Source organism: Balearica regulorum, chromosome 10, assembly GCF_011004875.1.
Source record: "Balearica regulorum gibbericeps isolate bBalReg1 chromosome 10, bBalReg1.pri, whole genome shotgun sequence".
NCBI classification, from domain to species: Eukaryota; Metazoa; Chordata; class Aves; order Gruiformes; family Gruidae; genus Balearica; species Balearica regulorum.
In genome coordinates this window covers 15,966,207-15,985,590 of record NC_046193.1, presented here as the reverse complement: position 1 = coordinate 15,985,590, position 19,384 = coordinate 15,966,207, and the positions used below count along the sequence as shown (strand labels likewise).

General features: G+C 44.7%; 1 protein-coding gene across 8 annotated transcripts in view; it reads left to right on the top strand.

Moving 5' to 3' along the window:
- CADPS (calcium dependent secretion activator) overlaps positions 1 to 19,384 on the top strand; it is a 220,138-nt gene that overhangs the window by 110,312 nt on the left and 90,442 nt on the right. For all 8 annotated transcript variants that reach the window (XM_075762315.1, XM_075762310.1, XM_075762314.1 and 5 more), the window contains exons 9-11: positions 965 to 1,031; positions 9,268 to 9,376; positions 10,491 to 10,703. In XM_075762315.1, coding sequence (XP_075618430.1) covers positions 965 to 1,031; positions 9,268 to 9,376; positions 10,491 to 10,703 — 389 coding nt within the window. The remainder of the gene's footprint in view (positions 1 to 964; positions 1,032 to 9,267; positions 9,377 to 10,490; positions 10,704 to 19,384) is intronic.

The following is a 19,384-nucleotide window of genomic DNA, read 5'->3' as shown; positions in this document are numbered from 1 at the left end:
GTTAGTGGCAATAGCAAAAAGGACATTTATTGCCCTGTTCTTGAACTAGCCAAGGACTCAGTGCCCACATTAGCATGACTTGGAGTTTTGTGCCTTAAACATTCACCAAGAATATCTTGGTATGCTGAATCTCTTCTGGCATAAGGAACCACTAGCATAACCAAAATGAAATTGTTTTTCTATTTATTGAGCCAGAACTAAAGTAATTATAATGATACATAAAACATATTACTACTGAATAATGTCCTTGCGTTTATGATTAGTCTGGTGCTGCCACTATTTTTGCCAGTGTTTGTATTACAGTGTCACAGTGGCCGCTTCATCACAGAGATTAAATGCTAATTTTGACATTAGTTTTCAAAGTTAATTCTTCCTTTGTAGAAAACAGTAAATCTACTTCTCCTTAGAAATTATTCCATTTGCTTGAATATGTGTAGACAAATGATTTCTAGGAATTCAACTTAAGCTGTTCAGTGAAGTGTCCTGGTTTAGTCAGCCCAGTGGATGCTGGGATCCCAGGTACTGGTTTTGATGTAGTAAGCATCCCTCTGTTTGACAGCTACCCTCAGCCAAATGGTTTTGTGAAGGCTTAAAGCAACATCGGGGGTTTCTCTCCCTTAATTTTTCCGTTGCAAATGTATTCTTCACCCATCCAACCATGTCATAGCTATTCACTGGCATTAAAGGGCTTCTAAATTCTGAGCAAGTTGTGAAAGACAGAGGAAAAGAGAATTAATATTGTGTAACATTAAGACTCTGGGAGCTTTGCGTGTCACTTTCTTTACAGGTTATTTGTTCAGGCTAGAAATAAACACATTCATGAATGCTGCTGAGCTTAGGAGTCTTGTAATTACTCCTGTTTGTACATTAACTTCAGTTTCTAGGTGTAAAGAAAGCATACTGAAATGCAAGAGAACAACAAATAGTCCCCTGTGTACTGAGCGCACCTATTCTTTTTTCCTAGGTATTTATGGGCCATTGGTAAAAACGTTTGGAAGAGATGGAAGAAACGATTCTTTGTCCTGGTCCAGGTAACAGATTTAACTAGAAGTGATCTTAAATAACAACATGAAATCTTTAAGCCTTTCCTCTGGCTATTTTCAGAGCTGTACGGTTGATGCTGAGCTGTGGTTCTGCATAGGGTGTCTGTTAAGTCATGGATTTTTTTTCTGATGCATATGAATGCTTGGTGAAATAGAGAACCAATTTTAATGAGGAATTCATGAGATGAGGAGGAAGCTCCGTTTGTCTTGGCTGAAGGTACTTAGGTGCAAATGCTGCTTTTGAGCCTCCAGGTAAAATTTGAAGTCCGTTGAAATCTACAGAAGTTCCATCACTGGCTACATTAGAGTCAGTATATCGTTCTTGACATTTATCTTGCCTTCACATTCATTACGACCTCTCATTGTCTACAGCTCTCATTGATCATTTTGCAATGTCTGTCTTTTTCCCTTTTTTCTTTTCTTCACTTTCTGCCCTCCCAGTGTCAGTAGACGTGTATGTTGTACCATGGTTAAGAATTTGAAAGAAACAGGCAGATGTCCGCTGTGACTTAAAAGGATCTAGTCAGTACTTGATGTGTTAGATCTTCCCTCACCTTCCCAAGGGCAGCTGAAACCACTGCATTGGCCACAGAAGTGTGAGGCCCCAGCAGCTCCATCTTCCCACCAACCTGATAAAGCCACAGAGTCCTCTTGGGTCCACCTCTCCCTCCCTCCTCTCTGGGTTCCCCAGGGTATGTTGTCTCCAAGTGTGAGAAACAAAAACCTTGTGCAGGGTCCTCTGATGAAAGCAACACAGAGATGCTCTGATGGAATAATATGGGATGCAGCTGAGATCTTGTGCCAGCACAGATCTGAAGTGATCAAGTCAGAGGGTGCAATCCTACTGCCGATGAAGCAGATGGGAGGTCTACTGCAGAGGGGCCGGGATTTCACCCATGTGTAAGAACAGAGATGGTGTGAACCAGGTGCACCAGGCTCCACACTCGGGATGGAGCGTGCTTGTGTGCCAGCTTTCCTGTGACGGTAAGGGGAGGACTCCACGCAGTCCATCTTCCACCTTACACAGCTGGCTTCTCTGGTCCTAAATCACCTGGTGTAAACTGGTTAGTTTGTTTGGAGTTAATTATTGCTCCAAGTTTAACTGTCTCAGTAGTAAGCTTAATTGCATTCCCCGTTTGTCTATCACTGCTGGCTTCTGTAGAGCTAAACTATGTGGCAGATAAGAAAATCCATCCTGGGAGGGTAAAAGGGATTTATGATGTGCATGACCCATGTACGTAGGAGCCTATTTGGAGAGACCAGTTGAGTACTTTGTCCAGTAACCAAGTATGATCAGCAGTGACAGTTTAAGTGCTCATTTTGTAATGGGGTCAAAATGGACACGAAGTGGGGGAGTTAGGGTAGAGCAGCCACAGGAGATGCCTCTATCTGCCCAAGCAATATATTTATATTTAGGTAAAAGTGATGGCTTTAGGATCTGTGTAATCCATTCCTAGAGGCATCTGGTTTGCGAATGCACCCTCTGTGCAGGGGCTGAGCAGGTCCTACCTGGTCCTACCTGGTGAGGTAGGGTGCTTGGCACCTCGCAGGGGAGCCCAGAGTCTTGCAGAGCTAGATAGCTGGAGATAAATCCCAAACTGTGTCCTGGATAAGAAGCAACAGAGGCCGTAATGAAGGGCATTTTGGGAACATTATGTAGTGACCCTGTTCGTGGGCAGGGATTGAGGGATTGCTTTTCTCTGTATGTTTCCTTTATTATGTTCTGAAATGAAGTCAGAAGTGCTGTGACAGTCTGTGATCACCTGTAGGGCAACAAGTATTGCTTTCCCCTCAGAGACAATTCATTCCTGTTAGACGGAGTTCTCAGTCCCTTTCTCACTATGAACAGGGATTCTTCAAAGCAGAGAATCCTCTTTCCTAACATAACTTCTCCCATAAATAAATCTGTTGACACTCTTCTGTGCAAGGCTTTGCAGCTTTGGACATGGATTCCCATGTCTCTCTCAAGGAGCCCTTCTTCTGGCCATTCTGTGCGGTTGCAGTTACTTCTCTAGTTTTCAGTTGCTATATATTCTTCAGCTTGCTGTGGAATTGAAGCTTTCAGAGTTATTCCATGTTTTCTCATGTTACTAGGTCTGTATTCGTCAGTTGGCATATAAGAGGAGAATTTGGCCAGAAAAGCAATTCATTTGAATAAGATGAGCAGACTTTTGCCCTCAGAGAGTCTCTGTAGCCCACCTCAGAAATTCCAGCTGCCACTGCAGCTTCTCTGTTATGTTACCGTTTGCTCAACATTTGGTGCAATGTAAAGTGTTCTGCCGTACATCAAATATAAACAAGAAACACTCTCTATGCAGTCCCTCAGATGTAGTTTGAGCATATTGAACATGTCAGCAGGCAATAAAGATGGAATAAAAATACTTTGCTGTCCGTATGTTTGTCATTTGCTTTTCATGCAATGCAAAGGATGGGTGCCGATACGAACAGGGATTGGCAGCAAAGGTGTTGATGTCCAGGATGCTCTGAACTCTGCTAAACTGCAGACAGGGAGTAACCCCCGCAGGAAGGTGAGCTGGCTCCGTTACGTAAAAAAACAGACAAGGAGCAGCCCCTGTTTCAAGAGCTTGCTCATCTGCACCAGGCTCCTGCTTGCACCAGAGCCGAGAGATGGAGTCCAAAGCATAAAGTCCATTTGGGACACAGTGGTCTGGTCAGCCCAGAGGGCAAGGCTGTATCTTCAGATGAATAACTAAACGTTTTCTTTCTGATCCCTTGCCTCTGTCCCTTACCTGTAGCATCTTCTGTTGCAGCTCTGTCTCCTCTCCCGTCCCTTGCAGGGTAACCTCCTCCTCCTGATCCTGTGCCCTCTCCTGCCCCTCTTTCCCCGTTTCAGATGGATGCAGCCTCAGTTCCTTCAGTGCTACTGGGGGGTACTGCTCTGCCTCCTGGTACCAGCAGTTAAGAAATTCATGGTAATAAATACTCAAACTCTTCATAACGATCTAAACAAGGCACAAAGGTGCCAAACTGCATGGGCTTCACCAAGGAGGAAGGTGTTGATGGCAGTTTGTCTCTATTGTGTCAGTGATGCCTCGCGGGTATGAACGGAGGCTTTGCACGGGTATGTAGAAAAAGGAGCTCTGCAGGGAGCGTTTCCACTGCTACTTGGCTTGTGAAAACCCTGGAGAGAAGAGGAAAGGAGCAATAACTGCCTTGTAATTTGGGTGGAATAATCCCTCGCACCTTCTGTGTCTGTGTAACTGCGAGGGTTGTACAGGAGTGGAGATGATTTGTTTGGGTGTAGTGGGTGAGAGCTGTTCCTTTGTGCCGTTTCTAGAACTGGGCCTCACCTCTCCAGCACAGGCGTTGCTGGGTGGACTTGGTTCAACCCCTCGGGGAAGGTTTACAGCATGGCACGGCTGGCAGAGCTGGTGCCTATGCTCCTCCAGCGTGCACCCGTGCATTCGGAGGGGATAGTTATCTCTTTCGAATGAATCGCAGTCCTCTCTGCACGCTGCCCACCCTTCTCATAGACACCCTTTGAGATGAGCAGCAGAAGAGCAGAATACTGATTAGATGTAAATTACATGGCAGAGACTCGTTACTTGCCTAATTTTAAATCCTGAGATATGCAGCGTGAAAGCGATGGCAGAATATGGCCCTGAGCTTGGATGGAAATGGTCCGCAGCATCACAAGTGAGGAAAATGCTTCGTAAAGGCAACAGTAACGCCAGTGGCAGTGGTAAGAGAAGGCAATGGAGCAATTTAGGGCAAAGTTCTCTGTGACTGGTTAGGAAAGAAAATGTACATCCATCACAGATGTAAGTGTTTCCTAAGTTGCTGTATCAGCTGCCTGAGCAGAGCATACAAATTTCAGCCAGTTTGCCAATTAGACCCTCGATCATGCAAAAGCTGGGATTTTTGATAGCTGACAGAGCTTGTATTAATTCTTTGCAAGGTCTAATGTGCTGTACTGGCAACAACACTATTGTTGGTTCTGGTGGGTTTGCTGGCTTTGCGATAGGAAATTTCTTATAAAGATTCTTAAGGGCAAGTGAATTAATTACATGGAAATTTCAGACTGAATCTGTTCTTCTCTTGTCATAACCCCATTTCTGTGCTCTGGCAGCATATGGGAAGTAACACTCCATGGTACCTGGATGACATGTCTGCTGAGTAGCTTGAAGCAGTTTTCAGCTGATTGTGTCTGATGGTGTTTGCAGAATGTTGTTGGAACCAGATCAACTCTCTGCAGATTAAAACCAGTTGCAGTGTCTACGCCTGGATCTATTGTTCTAGTGACAGACTCCCTGAACTCATTATAATTCAGACTAACAGTGACAGTTCCTGCTTTTAGCAAAACTCAGCTGACTTGGGATAAAATGAAATGAAGTAACTGTTCAGTAACTCCAAATAACCAACAGAATTTGAAAATAATTTGGCAAAATTGCAGTATTCTACACCAGCAGTCCTAGACTGTGGTCCTCAAGTCAGGGTAAATGACCCGTAGCTGATCCCCATAATCATATTAAATCGTGTTTTCAGTTAGACCCTCACTGAGAACTCAGCATAGGTGGTGATTCTTGAGAAACCTTGAGTGTTGATGATAAGTAAAAAATGTTGGGGAACTGCTGGTTGAACAGATGCTTGCACGTCCCATCCGTACTCATGCGGGATGGGTTCCCATCACGCAACCCTGCCCGAGGAGAACACACGCACACCTCTTGCTTGAAGGAAGAAGTTGGGACAACTGCTGTGTGCAATTGTTTAGGGCTCAATGGATGTGCTGAGATGTGAAAACTGTTGTTTTCACTTTTATTTTTTTTAAGCTAGATCATTTCCTCTGCTCATTTGTGTCAGGAAAGGGCTTGGGAGGCAACATACAGCTGCAACCAGAGGACAAGAGTCTCCCATCAAAGTGGAAAGCTGTATTACAGCTGGCAGTATCTTAGCACAGTTTCTCTCCCTTGGGACAAAATGCATGCTGTTAATCTAGGAAAGGTCCATTTAAGAATTTAACCCAAGTGGGGCGGTGTTATGTCAACACGGAGAAAGGGGGAGGCGGATGACTGAGCTCGGAGTGCGAGGGATGACAATTAACAGGTTTGAGCAGGATCCTGGGGAAAGCGGTGCTCGCTAGAGCAGGAGTCTCTGGTGGAAAAACAAGGACAAAGTCAGGACTGGTTAATACATATCTACTGTATTTATTAATCAGTCGGATTATATAGCTGGTGACAGAATATGGTCGAGTGCCAAGAAAGTCAGATCTAATTTAGCAGCCTGGGAATAGTGAACTTTGGCGTTTGTCTCCCGCTGTCTGCTTCCCCTTTCCTGAATTTCTTTGTCTTTTTATCTTTTTTCCCCACTTTCTTTTCCTTCTGTTCTTTTGTCTCAAATTATTTCTCAAAGTGTTTTCCCTTTTTTGTAATGAACCAGCCAGGGCAGCCTGGGATTATTTCCCTCCTTTTAGTTTTGCTAGTTTAGCTTCCTTAGATGCTCCTTTCCTGGCCCTCATTGAGTCCCTGGATGAAATCCCAGCTGCTTTGAGAGTTTGTCCCTCACTGGGCAGAATTTTCTCCTCTGTCTTCCTTCAGTTTCCTCTCTCTATCTGTGCTTTTTCCAATTACTCAAACCATTCATCTTGCCCATCCCATCTGCTCGCTCGCTCTCATACTCAGCTATGGTTCGGTGTGAACTCAGCAGGCTGTAAGATTAATTTCTGCTATTAACTGTTTCACTTGTCTGGCCACTTCTAAGCTTCTAAAGAAAGCAGGCTCTGTAAAGCACGATATTTTAGAGGACTGATGAAAGGCAAGCTGCAATCTCCACTTGACCCTACAGTGCTGTTCAGCAGCGGAGCACGATTGTGACATAACGAGCTTTCTGGAATCTCATTTTGTGGGTTTTGCTTTACCACTGCTCGTAAATGAAAGGACCCACACTGCACTGGTAGCCAGGGCATCAGCTTCTTTCTTACCCCGAGCAGTAAATGCTTTAGGCAGCAGGATAGGACAGACGGGCTGGTATGCCGGTCCTTGAAGTCAGTAGCTGGAGTTGTTTAGGTGCAGGCGCTCTGCACGGCACCGTTGGCACCTTTTCCAGAGGCCGCGGGTAGCTTTCTCCTCCCTCCAGCTGAGCCCAGCCTGCCTCCTGCCAGCAGGCTCTGGGGCAATCCTGAGCTTGGGCTTCGGACTTGAGCTGTGTGAGCAGAGAAGCAGGACGTGAACCCAGACGAGCCCTGGCTCGTCGCACACTGTAGACTCACCTGTAGGTTTCTCTTAGAGGTCTCTTCTAATGATGATGTAGGACAGCTTCTTCCAAGGAAATCATGTGAATGCTAACAGGAGAGACCAGTTTGCTTTGCCTCTGTCCCAGGACGGCTCCACCGGAGCCTACTGTCTACGTCTATATTTGTAACTTTTTACATGACGAGTAGAAGCTCTGAAATGCCTGTGTGTGTTCCCATACATTACTGTTGTGTTGGTATGGTTGGCTCGTTGATAGGGATGAAGAATATTTTCTGGGTCCAAAGTGAGAGGAATTATTTGTGCATGAAGAAGAGCCTGAAATTCAGACCTTGTGTTCAGGGTCAGAGAAGAAGAACCTGAACTACTGAGTGAATTTTACCTGTTGCTATAGAACATATAGGAGAAGAAGAAAGCATTAGTTGTATTAGTGTTTTCAATCAACATTAGCGTAGGGTAGCACTGACAGATTTCAGGAATTAAATTTATCACGCAGTCCCTGAAGTTCAGGCTGTCTAACACAGAGAAACCAAATCCTCACTTGCTCAGATGAAATCTCCGGGATCTTGCTGTAAATAAAGCACATTGGAGAGTTTCTCCAGGAGATGGCAGCAATATACCGCAAGTACCACTGAATGAACACTGCAGGAGTCGTCTGAATGTTGTGCTGTGGGGCACCAGGTTATTTTTAGATTTCTTCGTGTTAATCTTTTTAATTTTTATGTTGCCGGTACGATGGTATGCATTCAAAGTTCATAGCATAGAATGTGCACTGGTGTGCTCCTGCTATTGGTCTGTTACTTGTCAATCTTTCGTCAGCGCTGGTAGTTTTGAGGAGGATGCAAGATGCTTAAAGCATCACTTTTAGTCTTACTCCCACAAATGTGTTAATGATAGGGTTTATTCTTGGGTGGCTTTTGGAGCTGTTCCTGGAGGAAGGCACGGTGCAGGCAGGGCTGCTGAGAGCAGGCTGGCAGCTAGCAGAAGCCCGTAGAGGGCAGCAATATACCGAGCACCGGCTGGGAGACGCTATGCCAATAAACGGGTCCCCTGAATTAAATAAATGACATTTTATTAGTGATAGATACCACCAAAATAGGTGCTGCGTGCGTATTTGTAGCTGAGCGATTTGCCTGGAGTTTGGAGGCAAAATCCCCCAGCCCAGCCACTCACCCATCACTCAGGATCTCTCCCGACTTCCAAAAAATGACGAGCAAGATCCATTGCCACCCACCGGAGTTTTAAAGTTTTCTCCAGAGATCAAGAAAATGTCCAGACTAATAAAACTACGTCAGGCATCCAGGATGTGACACAACCTTAACAAAGTCATTCGAAATCATTTGACAGTAAATTTCCCCGTGAGGTCCTAGCCTGGGGCACGGAGAATCCTCTCCTCTCCTCTCCTCCCCGGTCGAGCTTCTCGCCGACCATCCAGATTGCAGCACGCCGAGTACGCGCGGGGTCTTGATGCGGCCTGATGGCCTCCTGAAGGCGATTCGGGAGCCTGGCAGAGCCCCCGCAGCTGAGTCGGCTTCCGTCAAGAGCTTGACATTGAATGTATCGTGTCATGCAGATGGTACCTCAGAGGAGTGAGAGCTGCCATTTACAGCACTGATGACAACAACTGCCGAGATCAGTGGGATCTTAAGATTGCTTTAATATGACTGGCACCTAGCAATTTAGCTCACATTGTTTGTGACAGGGTGTCACTCTTGCACTTGTCTGGGGATGAATGATAGAAGGTTTTAAAGCGTGGAGCTTCCTCTTTTGGAGGAAATTAAACCGCTGTATGTACTGATGCGGAGAATTTGATGCCTGCCGCAGCAGGGTGTGTTAAGAGAGAGCTTTGCAAAAGCCTGGTAAAAAGTTTAGTCTATCTCGTACGGGCAATGACCGTCAAAATTACCCCACTGCCCCCGGTCCCTGTAAACACGCCGTCAGCGTACGGCATTTGTAAGCGCTTTGTACTGCCTTGTGGTGACCACCCGGTGCCATCTTAGCTTTGTGATTTTCTTCAGGTTAGTCAATATACATTTGCTATGTGCAGCTACCGGGAGAAAAAAGCTGAACCTCAAGAGCTGCTGCAGCTCGACGGATACACTGTGGACTACACCGACCCGCAGCCAGGTACGGGGGCCGACGGCTGGCTGTGCGCCCGCAGGTGCTCGTACTCGCCACGCTGCGTACGGCTCCCGAACGGGAGTCCTCTCTCTCTCTCTCCCTGCTTGCGGCTGAACTGTGATCAGCATTATTCTAAATATGTTTGTGTTTATACTGATCATTAGCTATGCATGACTTTGCTATAAATAGATCTAAGGAATGGAGCTAGGAGTTGCACCAGAGGAGGGAAAGACTCGTCTCTTCTGGGGAGCCTAAGTGAATTAGACGCTTAAATCCCAGTGAAATTTAATTGCGAAGTGAATGCTCAAATGGAGTGATGATCCTAACCTGTGCCTCCAGATTACGTTCCCTAAATAAAAGGTTAGCTGCTATGCCTGACTTTATTGTAGAAAATATTTATGGGACCGACCCAGCATTTTTGCCTGTCCCATTTTCTCTCTGATGGATGTGAGTGGAAGGGGCAGGGACAGAAAGCCCCCTGGTACCTGGAGGTACCTGCTGAGTGGTGAGACCCTTCATCGAGTGGAGGAGCACCACGTTTCTTTTGTTTCAGTGGTGCCACACGTTGGGCGTGGTGATCCTCACCATGCCCTGGATAATGGTATCCCCAGAGGAGATGAAGAAAGGCACAGTAGGTTGGTTGTCAAGACCTTGATTCCAGGTTAATTCTCATGTTAGGGAGATGGGAAGATGGGTGCTGAATCAGGGCAAAGACAGAAATAAGCACATGACCCAGCACGTTCCATGCGGTGTGAGCACTGATGCACTCAGTGTAACAGGAAACCTCCCGCCACATCCCCTCAAAACCCATTTTAATGGCGCTCCAGTGGTGCAACTCGCACGGGACCTGCACAGACGGGGCTGTAGGGGAGAGAAACAATTTATCCACGTGTGTTGGGGCATGTTTTAGTAATTGTGGTGGCAGGCGCTACCTGGGGACCTGGCGGGCTCTCTTGCAGGCGAGTTTGGCACAGGGGAGGGGATGGAGCTCAGCCAGGGGCTGGGGAAGCGCGGGGCTGGCTGAGGACACTGGTGGTGGTGGTGGGGTGGGAAGCTGGGGGAGATCCCTTCGCTGGCCTCAAAGTCTGTGAAACTCCATTGTCGCTTCCTCTCCTGCCAGGTTTGGAGGGCGGCAGAGCATTCTTCAACGCGGTGAAGGAAGGCGACACGGTGATTTTTGCAAGTGACGATGAGCAGGACCGTATCCTGTGGGTCCAAGCCATGTACCGAGCCACCGGCCAGTCTCACAAACCTGTGCCGCCTACCCAAGTGCAAAAGCTAAATGCTAAAGGAGGAAATGTACCCCAGCTAGATGCCCCAATCTCTCAATTTTGTAAGTAAATAAGTTCTCCTAGAGAGCAGAAGTCTTTGATGGAAAGATTTTCTGCACTGATGTAAATCAATATTCGCACATGTGTTTCTGACTCCAAAATGAAATTTTTTTCATTATCATTAAGCTGCTTTTTACATCAGTGGATCGAGAAGCAGTTAACCTGTGTGTTTAGCACAACCAAACCCAAGAAACAAAATTCCTTGGGGAACTTGTCAATGAGTATTTTAAAGTGCAATACTTGATGGAGGAGAGACTGGGATCTGAGAACCTGAGACCCAGCTTGCTTTCTGCAGACACGCTTTTTACCCCCACACAATAAACTGTACACCCACATCAGAGCGATTCATTAGCGCCATTAGCTGTCTATCAAATGCATCACGTGCTCAGAACTACAGGTGCAAATCTTGCAAGTATGAAATGCACACACAAAAAGAGGTCTCCTGTTGAATATTCAACTGTAGGAAAACATATGGTATTTTTAACAGGTTGCTTTGCAGGCCAGTTAGATGTGAATTTAAAGCAATCATCTTTTAAGTCGTAGCTATGCTGCATGTCCTGTGCAGTTATACCCAGTTTGCTTAATTTGAAATTTAGAGCAATTTCTTTTGTCTTGCAAATGTAATTTGATTATAAACCAGACAAATGCCTCCTCGCTCATTCTTCCTGAAGGTCTCGATCACACGTCTGGAGCCCCTTTGTTATGTAACATATAGCAGTTCTTGCTAGTTTCAGCAAAGTTTAAGAATTAGTATCATCAAATATAAGTAAAATAAGGAAAAGTGGTAAATAGCAAATTCTTCTAGTGAAATCAGATTTTAACATTTAAAAGTCTCTGTAAAGTTGTTATGGAGTATTTTGTTGTAAGGATCTCAGAAAATCTGCCCCTTGCTGATCAATATCATTTGACCGTCTTTTATATTGGTTTCACTTCTTCATGTCAATATTTATAGAAAATAACAATGCAAGAGGTACAGCTGTGTGATCAGTGTTACAGCAGAAAACCTCTGCTTGCTGCTTTTTCTTTTTTTTTTTTTTTTGGGTATCCTCCACATTCGTGCATATTTTGGGCTCCCTCCTACCTTGCATTGCTGCTGCTGTCAGTGAGGACGTGGCATGATGCAGCATGGTAAACCCATACTCATTATTTTCATTTCAGTGACCCTCATCTTCTTCATCCCACTCAGGTGACTGGCTTTGGGGGTGCAAGGTGTAATGGATTGGGGTTGGGAAGGAAGGACACCTCTCAGAAAGCCAAAATGGGAGGTAGGAATTGGGCTTTCACAAGTGGGAAGTTTACTGGTTGTGATTAGCTTCCAGACCTGGCTGAGTTGTGCTGACCTGAGAGCACTCCCGGGGGTGTACGTCCCCCTGCCCCGGTTCTGGGATGTAGCAGGCACAGGTCCTTCTATGGCTGCTTTTTTACATGCTAAAAGCCTCTGAGTGTAGTAAGGGAGAGCGGCAGAGGGATGCTGCGTGTGGTTCCCTCTCCTAACAAGTGATGCTGAAGGATGCTTTTAGCTGTGTGGTTGGTGCAAAGAGGATGCGCTCCTGCTCCTACCAGCCTGATCCCTGTGGATTAGAGACCATCAAACTGGGGAAGCACCCTTCCCTCCAGTCTTCTCCCACCCCTGCAGACATCAGGCCTGGACAATTTTTCTGCTGGGTAAATTCCTGAGGTTTACGGAGTTTTCACTTTGCCAGACCAATATGTGGGGTCAAGTGAAAGGTGATGCCCAGGGCCATGGACCTTCGGGTGTGTGGTCCCCATGCACAGCCAAGCGCTGTGTGTGTGGGGAGAGCTGAACCCCCCTGCTTAGGTTACCTGGGATGGAGAAGGGGCAGATGGCTTTGTCCTAGTCCTTGCCAGGGAGCAGCGAAGTCAGTGACTGAGCCCAGGAGTCCTGTCTGCACCTAACCACAGCCCAGCACATCCACCGGAGACTTGTGCTGCTCGTGGTCTGGCAGACCTGTATCAGCCTGACTGTGTTCAAAGTGATAGAAATGCCACAGATTTGACCTTGCTTTTTCTATCTTGCTTGCCTGCCGGGAGGCAGGGTTCCCTCATCCTCACTTCGGGTAAAAACAGCTGAGATTTCACCCCCTGGTCCCTCCAGGGCACCTGAGGGGGTCAGGATCTCTCACTTGTTCTTATGCCAATACCAGCTCCAAATCTGGATCATTCGGCTTTTTTTACTCCAACACCCTCTTTCCACCCACAATGTGTTTTCCCCGTAAGCTGGGCAACTTCAGGCTCCCCTTTTGCTGCAGGCACTGGAAAACCCTTTTGGTTGTGTTGGAAGGGGGAAACCAGTCGGCTCCTGAGTCTGATGATGATGACTTGCTACTGTCCTCTGGGCTGATGTGTTTTGTCCTCGGTCTTTGTTCCTCCTCCTTCCATGAATCTATATCCCTCTGAAAGCTCTTTGTGCACAGGACCTTCCTCCTACAAGAGGAGGAGGACGACAGCCACAGTACACCTTCCTCTTAACAACAAGACCTCCCCATTTTTCATATTTCAACGTTTGTACGTGGCAATGCACATTGCAAAAGTCATCGGGTGCAGCAGTTAAGTAAGCAGAAGCAGAAGTGAGTCATGCGTGCCACACACGATGGCTTATCCGGAGTCTTAAATGCACAAATAACGTATCTCAGCTCCTTCAGTCTTGAAATTCAAACATATCAAGTATTGCATTTTTAAAAGAGTCTCGGTTTGTTATTGGGTTTTTTTGGCTTGGGTTTCTTGGTTTGTTATTTTTTTGCCTGCAGAAAGGTAAGGATTTTTGCGAGACATTTTACTCTTGTACATTTATCTTTATACCTGTCGTATTTCTTTGTGCTTATTAGAGGCTATGATGAATGAGGATGTGCAAAGAAGTAAATGTTAAGCCATTTGATGAGTAACTGTTGTTATAGCTTTCATGTTGTAGCAGTCCGAGATGGCACATGCGCATGCATGCACATGCAGACAAAATCCAGCCCTCCGCTCCTGTGATGGAGCTGTCTGTTAAACAGAAACTGGAGAAGAACGTATTTTGCTGTTGGGGAAGCTTGGGAGAAATAGTGAATTCATTCGGTTCCCACCTCTTTCGACTTAGTAAACACAAACTTCAGCAGCACTTAAATTCTCATCTGAAGTTCAATAGCAGCGCTTGACTTGGAAGTAAACAGACAGCTCTGAACCAGGGTGGAGTTTATTTTATTTGCAATTTTAAGTACTGAAAAAAATAGATCCTGCTATTCATTAATTTTTGTATGACTCTACAATCCCTTTTATGTGGGTGAACAATACCTGTTAGAGTGAAAAGTTTTGCTTTTTTTTATTTTGCTACAATTTAACAGAAAAACTCCATTCACGCAAAGCTGTGCTTTTCTCCAGTGTTCGCATTATAAAAGAAAAAACCCCAAACCGTTCTTGTTTACTGTTGAAATCATGCACAGTATTATAGTCAATAATGCTGCCAATACATATTACACCTTTTGGCAATATTTAAGCTTCATAAAAGTGGTCACTTGTCTGAAAGCACCAATCTTTGTTCGTTCTGTGTTAGTGATGCATCAAACAAAATTCCCAAACATGCTCAACAGTCATTTTTTGTTTAAAATCCTTTTCTTTTTCCCATGAAAGATTGGTCCGTACTTGTTTTACATATCACTTGTGGTTATATTTCATTTTTTAATGTCTGTTTATATTTAACGACTGTTAATCACACCATATACAAAGAGTTGGTTGTTTTGAGAATTTGTAATGATTTGTTCCCCCATAATAAGTAGCGAGGTTTATTGAGCTGCTTAAGAAATTTTCAGCTGTAAGTGTTTGGTTTTTTTGGTTGGTTTGATTTTCTTTAAGTTTCTTTTTCATTCTTTGCTTGAACCCAAATATTTAGCTGCTAGGTTAGGGCTCCTGTCTGCTTTCCTGAGCCTTGTTGCTAGTCTTTATGTTATTCTGGTTTGTTCCTTCTTACCCTGCTAACTTCTAGCTGGACTCAAGGGTAAGTGCTTCCCTGTAGCTAGCACAGCTCAGATAATCAGACTAGATTATCTGACATATGCAATGTGCTTTTTTTTCTCTTAAATCTTTCTCATGTTTAGATTTTGTAGTACAAACTTTCCATGTTATTTTCCTGAATTGAGGTTTGAAATGTAAGTTTCCATACTGAAATTAGGATGCATGTGATGTTTGCATAATTGCCTTCTCTCCCTGGCTTTCACATTGGCATCAAGTGATCCTCTTAGTAAAGCCAATCATTAACATTTCTATTTTTCATTCCAAGATGTAAATATTAATTAACATCACAATAAAACTGTAAATAATACCTTCTTTTGTTTCATGGAATTTACATCTAGTTGACTGCTTCCTGCCTGAAAACAGATCATTTTGCACTCTGACAATATCCTTTCTCTCCGTGCCGATGATTAGCCTGGTGCAGCGCACCGGCGTGCGGGGCTAACCGTGGACACCTCAAAGCATAGAAAGGTAGGGCAGGAGACCCCAGGAGACCTAGACGAGGTGCAGGACTCCACAGGAGCCCCCAAAAATCCCCTCCACACATGCCTTGTGGAAACAAGCCCGAGTCATCGAGGTTTGGTAGTTCCCTCTCCCCTAAAGTCGTAAGGGGTGATTTCGGCAGCAAGCGGCAGCTCACTGGGTCACCCCGGGATTTGGAGATGCTGACCCGCTCTGACTTAAATACATTAGTCACGGAGGGGTGCTGCTGTTCCCCAAATTATCGTAAATGAATGTTTTAGCGTGGGTCTGAATCACCACTCAAAGCAATACTTGCCAAAGAATAAGGCAGGGGAATTATTGTTTTACCTTTTCCTACTGGAATACCTATGTTGAAAAAGATAAAAGCACAAACTTGAGCTGTAAAAGAGCTTCTCCTTAGTCTTTGTTCAGTCTTAAATACACCCGGCATAAATCCTTTATTGGGGTTAAAAGCTGCTTCTCTAATACCTGGCGAGTGCCTGCTTTCCTTAGGAGGGAATAGCATCCGTGGGTCATGAGAGCTGGCAAATATGTATCCAGAGTATCTGAATGCAATTATGAGAAGGAACAGGCGGTGTCATCCCTCCTGGCCATCGAACAAGACTCTTTTTTTTTCTTCTTCTGCCTTTTGTTTCTTTTTTCTTCTTTTTTTTTTTTTCTGTGTGTGAGTATGTGCGTGTGTGTATAAATATACCCCTGGGTAGCAGGCAGAATTCCTTCTCAGCAGACACTTTCTTTTTTCTTTCTTTTTTTTTTTGTTTTCTAAATGTTTGGATTTCCAAAGAGGATTCTTATCAGACTTAACCACCAAAAAAAAAAAAAAAGTTTAATTTGATGGAAATACAGATTTTTGCCACTTCGAAAGAAAGAAAGAAAGAGTGAATGAATGAATGAACTAACTTGGGTCTGGCAACATTACATGTATTTGCACTACAATGCATTGCTATCCTATTAGATTGTTAGTTTTGTGCTTTAATTGCTTTATTTTTTTTAGATAGTTAGAGATATCATAAGAACGCTGCTGTGTCTTCTGTATTGTCAACTTGCAGATGCTTCATTGCAGGAATGCAGAATTAAAATGTTAATTCAGTTCTCACATAACTTGCATGAATTTCAAACTAGCCTGTAAATCACTTCTACGTGCTTTAAGAAGCATGGGACTCTAACTTATGAAATACAAATTCACAGGTTTCCTCAGTCTTCCAATTCAAAATATTTTTAAATAGTTATAAAATTGCTGTGAAACAATGTTTTGTATTATAAATAGCTGTTCTAAAACTGTGTTTTTAACTTGCCACACAAGGAATTATGTAAGTGCATACTACAAATTCTTATTCATTTAACTACCAAACGTTAGGTAACTTAGATTTCGATTCAGTGCCTAGTGTGTCTGGTGATTTACAGGAACGTTCGTAACCGTTTATTAAAATTGTAACTCGAGCAGAAATGAGTTTGTTTGCAGCATGGGAAAAGCCATAAAACACAGGAATAAACAGACGATTAAATTTAAAGCTATCTTCTAACGTGGAATAAATACAAAGTTTAAAAAAAAAAAAAAAAAAAGAGCTCTTAGCTCTCCAGCTGAGAGGCGAGTTGAGCCTGCTGCAGCGGCCGCAGCTCGTAGCGGGGAGGAGGTTTGCAGAGCCCCGCACAGGCACACGCGCACGCACACATCACTTTTCAGAGGTGGCAATGCCGTAGTGCACGGCGAGGAGGGGACTTGGTAAGTCACCAGCCGGCACTGCCAGCAGCTCGCTCACAGACAACAGCCCGGCATTTTACGTTCCGGTACAGGGTTGGGTTTTTTCCGCCTCCCCCCCTCACCGAGAACACCGGTATTTGCTAGTAAAGCCTCTCGCTCCGCACGGCCGAACAAAACGAGGTTTCTAGGCGCTTCCCCTGGGTATGTCCTGAACGAGGCGCAGCCCAAGCGTGTCCCTTGGCTCCCAGAGCGGGAGGGGACCCGGCCGTCCCTCGGAGCACACGCCCGAGCGTGCGGCAGGTTGCGGTGGGCACGCCGCCGTGCGTTGCCAGCGAGCGCCGCGCAGGCTGGAAAACTTCTCCCGCTTTGCCCGGCCAGGCCAGCGAAGACTTTTCTAGAAATATCTGTAAATGAGTAGCTGCCATCAATCATTGTCATTCCTTTATTTCATGTCTCCTGATGAGGTTGACTAGTGTCATTGTTTGTTACTGTCCAAACCACATCTTCATTCTTGTAATGTCAAGCAGATATGACAAGCACACATTTTCCAGATGAGTAAGATACAAAGTCACCTTTTAATTTACAGTTGTTTGGGTTTTTTTGTTTGTTGGGGGGGTTTGTTTTGTTTTGTTTTTTTTAATAAGCAAATGTGTCATAAAATTTACCGGATGTTCAGTTGCCTTTGGTACTAAAACAAAGTCACTCATTAACAAAAAGAAATAAATCTGGAGTAAGAAATTCTTACAATAAAATGGCTACCTAAAGCCTTTTATAACAAGAATTCTTTTATGGAGCTTGTCCCCCGCTATTAACTTCACCGCTCTCAGAGCAAAATCTGCCAAAATTATTGCTGGAGCAAAAGAAATGCAGAGGGCAGGGAGATACATTTAAAAAAAAAGAATGAGGGATTTGTCTGATTTGTCTCTTCCTTTTTAAATAACAGTTAGATAAAGAGAAATACAGCCCTCAGAGGACCAAATGGTGGGACGGTCCTTTGGTTTTCATTAGGATTGTTGTTGTTGTTGCTGTTGAAACCTTTGTGTTCCCGACACGGGCAGATTTTTAAGACTCTGATTTCAAACACTTGTAGGGAGTGCGTGCGTGACAGGGGGCTAGTTCATGGAGTCAGTATGAAATGCAAACTGGATACAAATGAACAAAACAAACCCGGCAGTATTAAAAAAAAAAAAAAAGACTGTAACGTAGGTGACCAAGTGTAATATAAAAGGCCAGAGTCTGCACTTTTCCAGAAGAAAGGTTCGTGGAGCCTGTGCCGCCCGTGTCTGTGCTGGCAGCCTCCCGTCCGAGACCACCATCGAACACCTTTCAGCTGCAGTTGTGTGCGGCTTGTCTAAATGTGTAAGAGAACTTCTGGGGGCCTGCAGCAGCATTTTGGCTGGGACCCCGAACAAAGAAGCACCAGTGAGTTTGGCACGGCACCTTGGGGAGGGATTGTAAATTACTGGAGCATCGTATAACTTTCTTTGTTTTCTCCTTTCTTTTTAGCTAGAATAACAGAGCAGGGTCAAAAAAGCAACCGTATTTGACCGAAACAATTAATTTAAAGTACTAACAAATTAGCTGTACAGTTTGGGTGTGAATATTAGCCATTCTCTTTTTGTACTGTGTTTAAAATCTCATTCAAACTGTACAAGCCATTTTGAAAGTGGTCATATTATACATAAAACTTATTTCATATGCAGAAGTTGGCATTATTTTAAATCGCAGACCAGCTGTTTGGAGAGGAGTAATAATATGTTTAGGTCTATGCTTTTCTTTTTGTATGGCCTAGGAAGTTTAACGCTTTCGGTATAATTTGATTCCTAAATTTCATTTTTAAAAGCAAGTCCATTGGAAAAATCAAAATGCAAAAATAAATTGCAAGTTGCATGGGGTGTTTGTTTTCTAATTAAGGGAAGGTGAGTTTAGTGTAGGATTTTCCTTTTTAACCTGCTCCTAGTTATTCTTAAGAATTTTAGGCATCTGGCCCAGAGCAGATAATCCATTTAAGAGAAATACATGTGTGCATTACCATTCTCCAGAGACATCTCCAGTTCACACCACGCCGGCTTTATCGCCCGGGTGGGCGACGTGCCCCCACCCAGCCCCGCGGGGCTGCTGCAGGGAGAGCTGCGGCTGCTCATCTTCCTTCCCGTGGCAGAAAACCACCTTTTAAACCGCCGACGGAGCAGATCATGTGCTCATACTTTTTTGGTCACTCGAGCTCATGCGATGCCATGTGTGATGCCTCTCTCCTCAGGTGGTTGTTCTGAGGTGGGGAGATTTGAGGCAAATGGGTGCTTCCGAGCGGGCACCCAACGGGATGCTCAGTAAGGTGTAGCTTCAAAGTAATTAATGAAAGTAAAATTAATGGACAGTCGTGAAGGCTGTTTAATCACTGTGTCTGTTCTCACGCTTGGCAGGGAACGGTCTGTGCCCCTGCCTTGGGCAGGGAGATCTTAAAAAGCCCGGGACAGACCCTCAGCTCCGTGG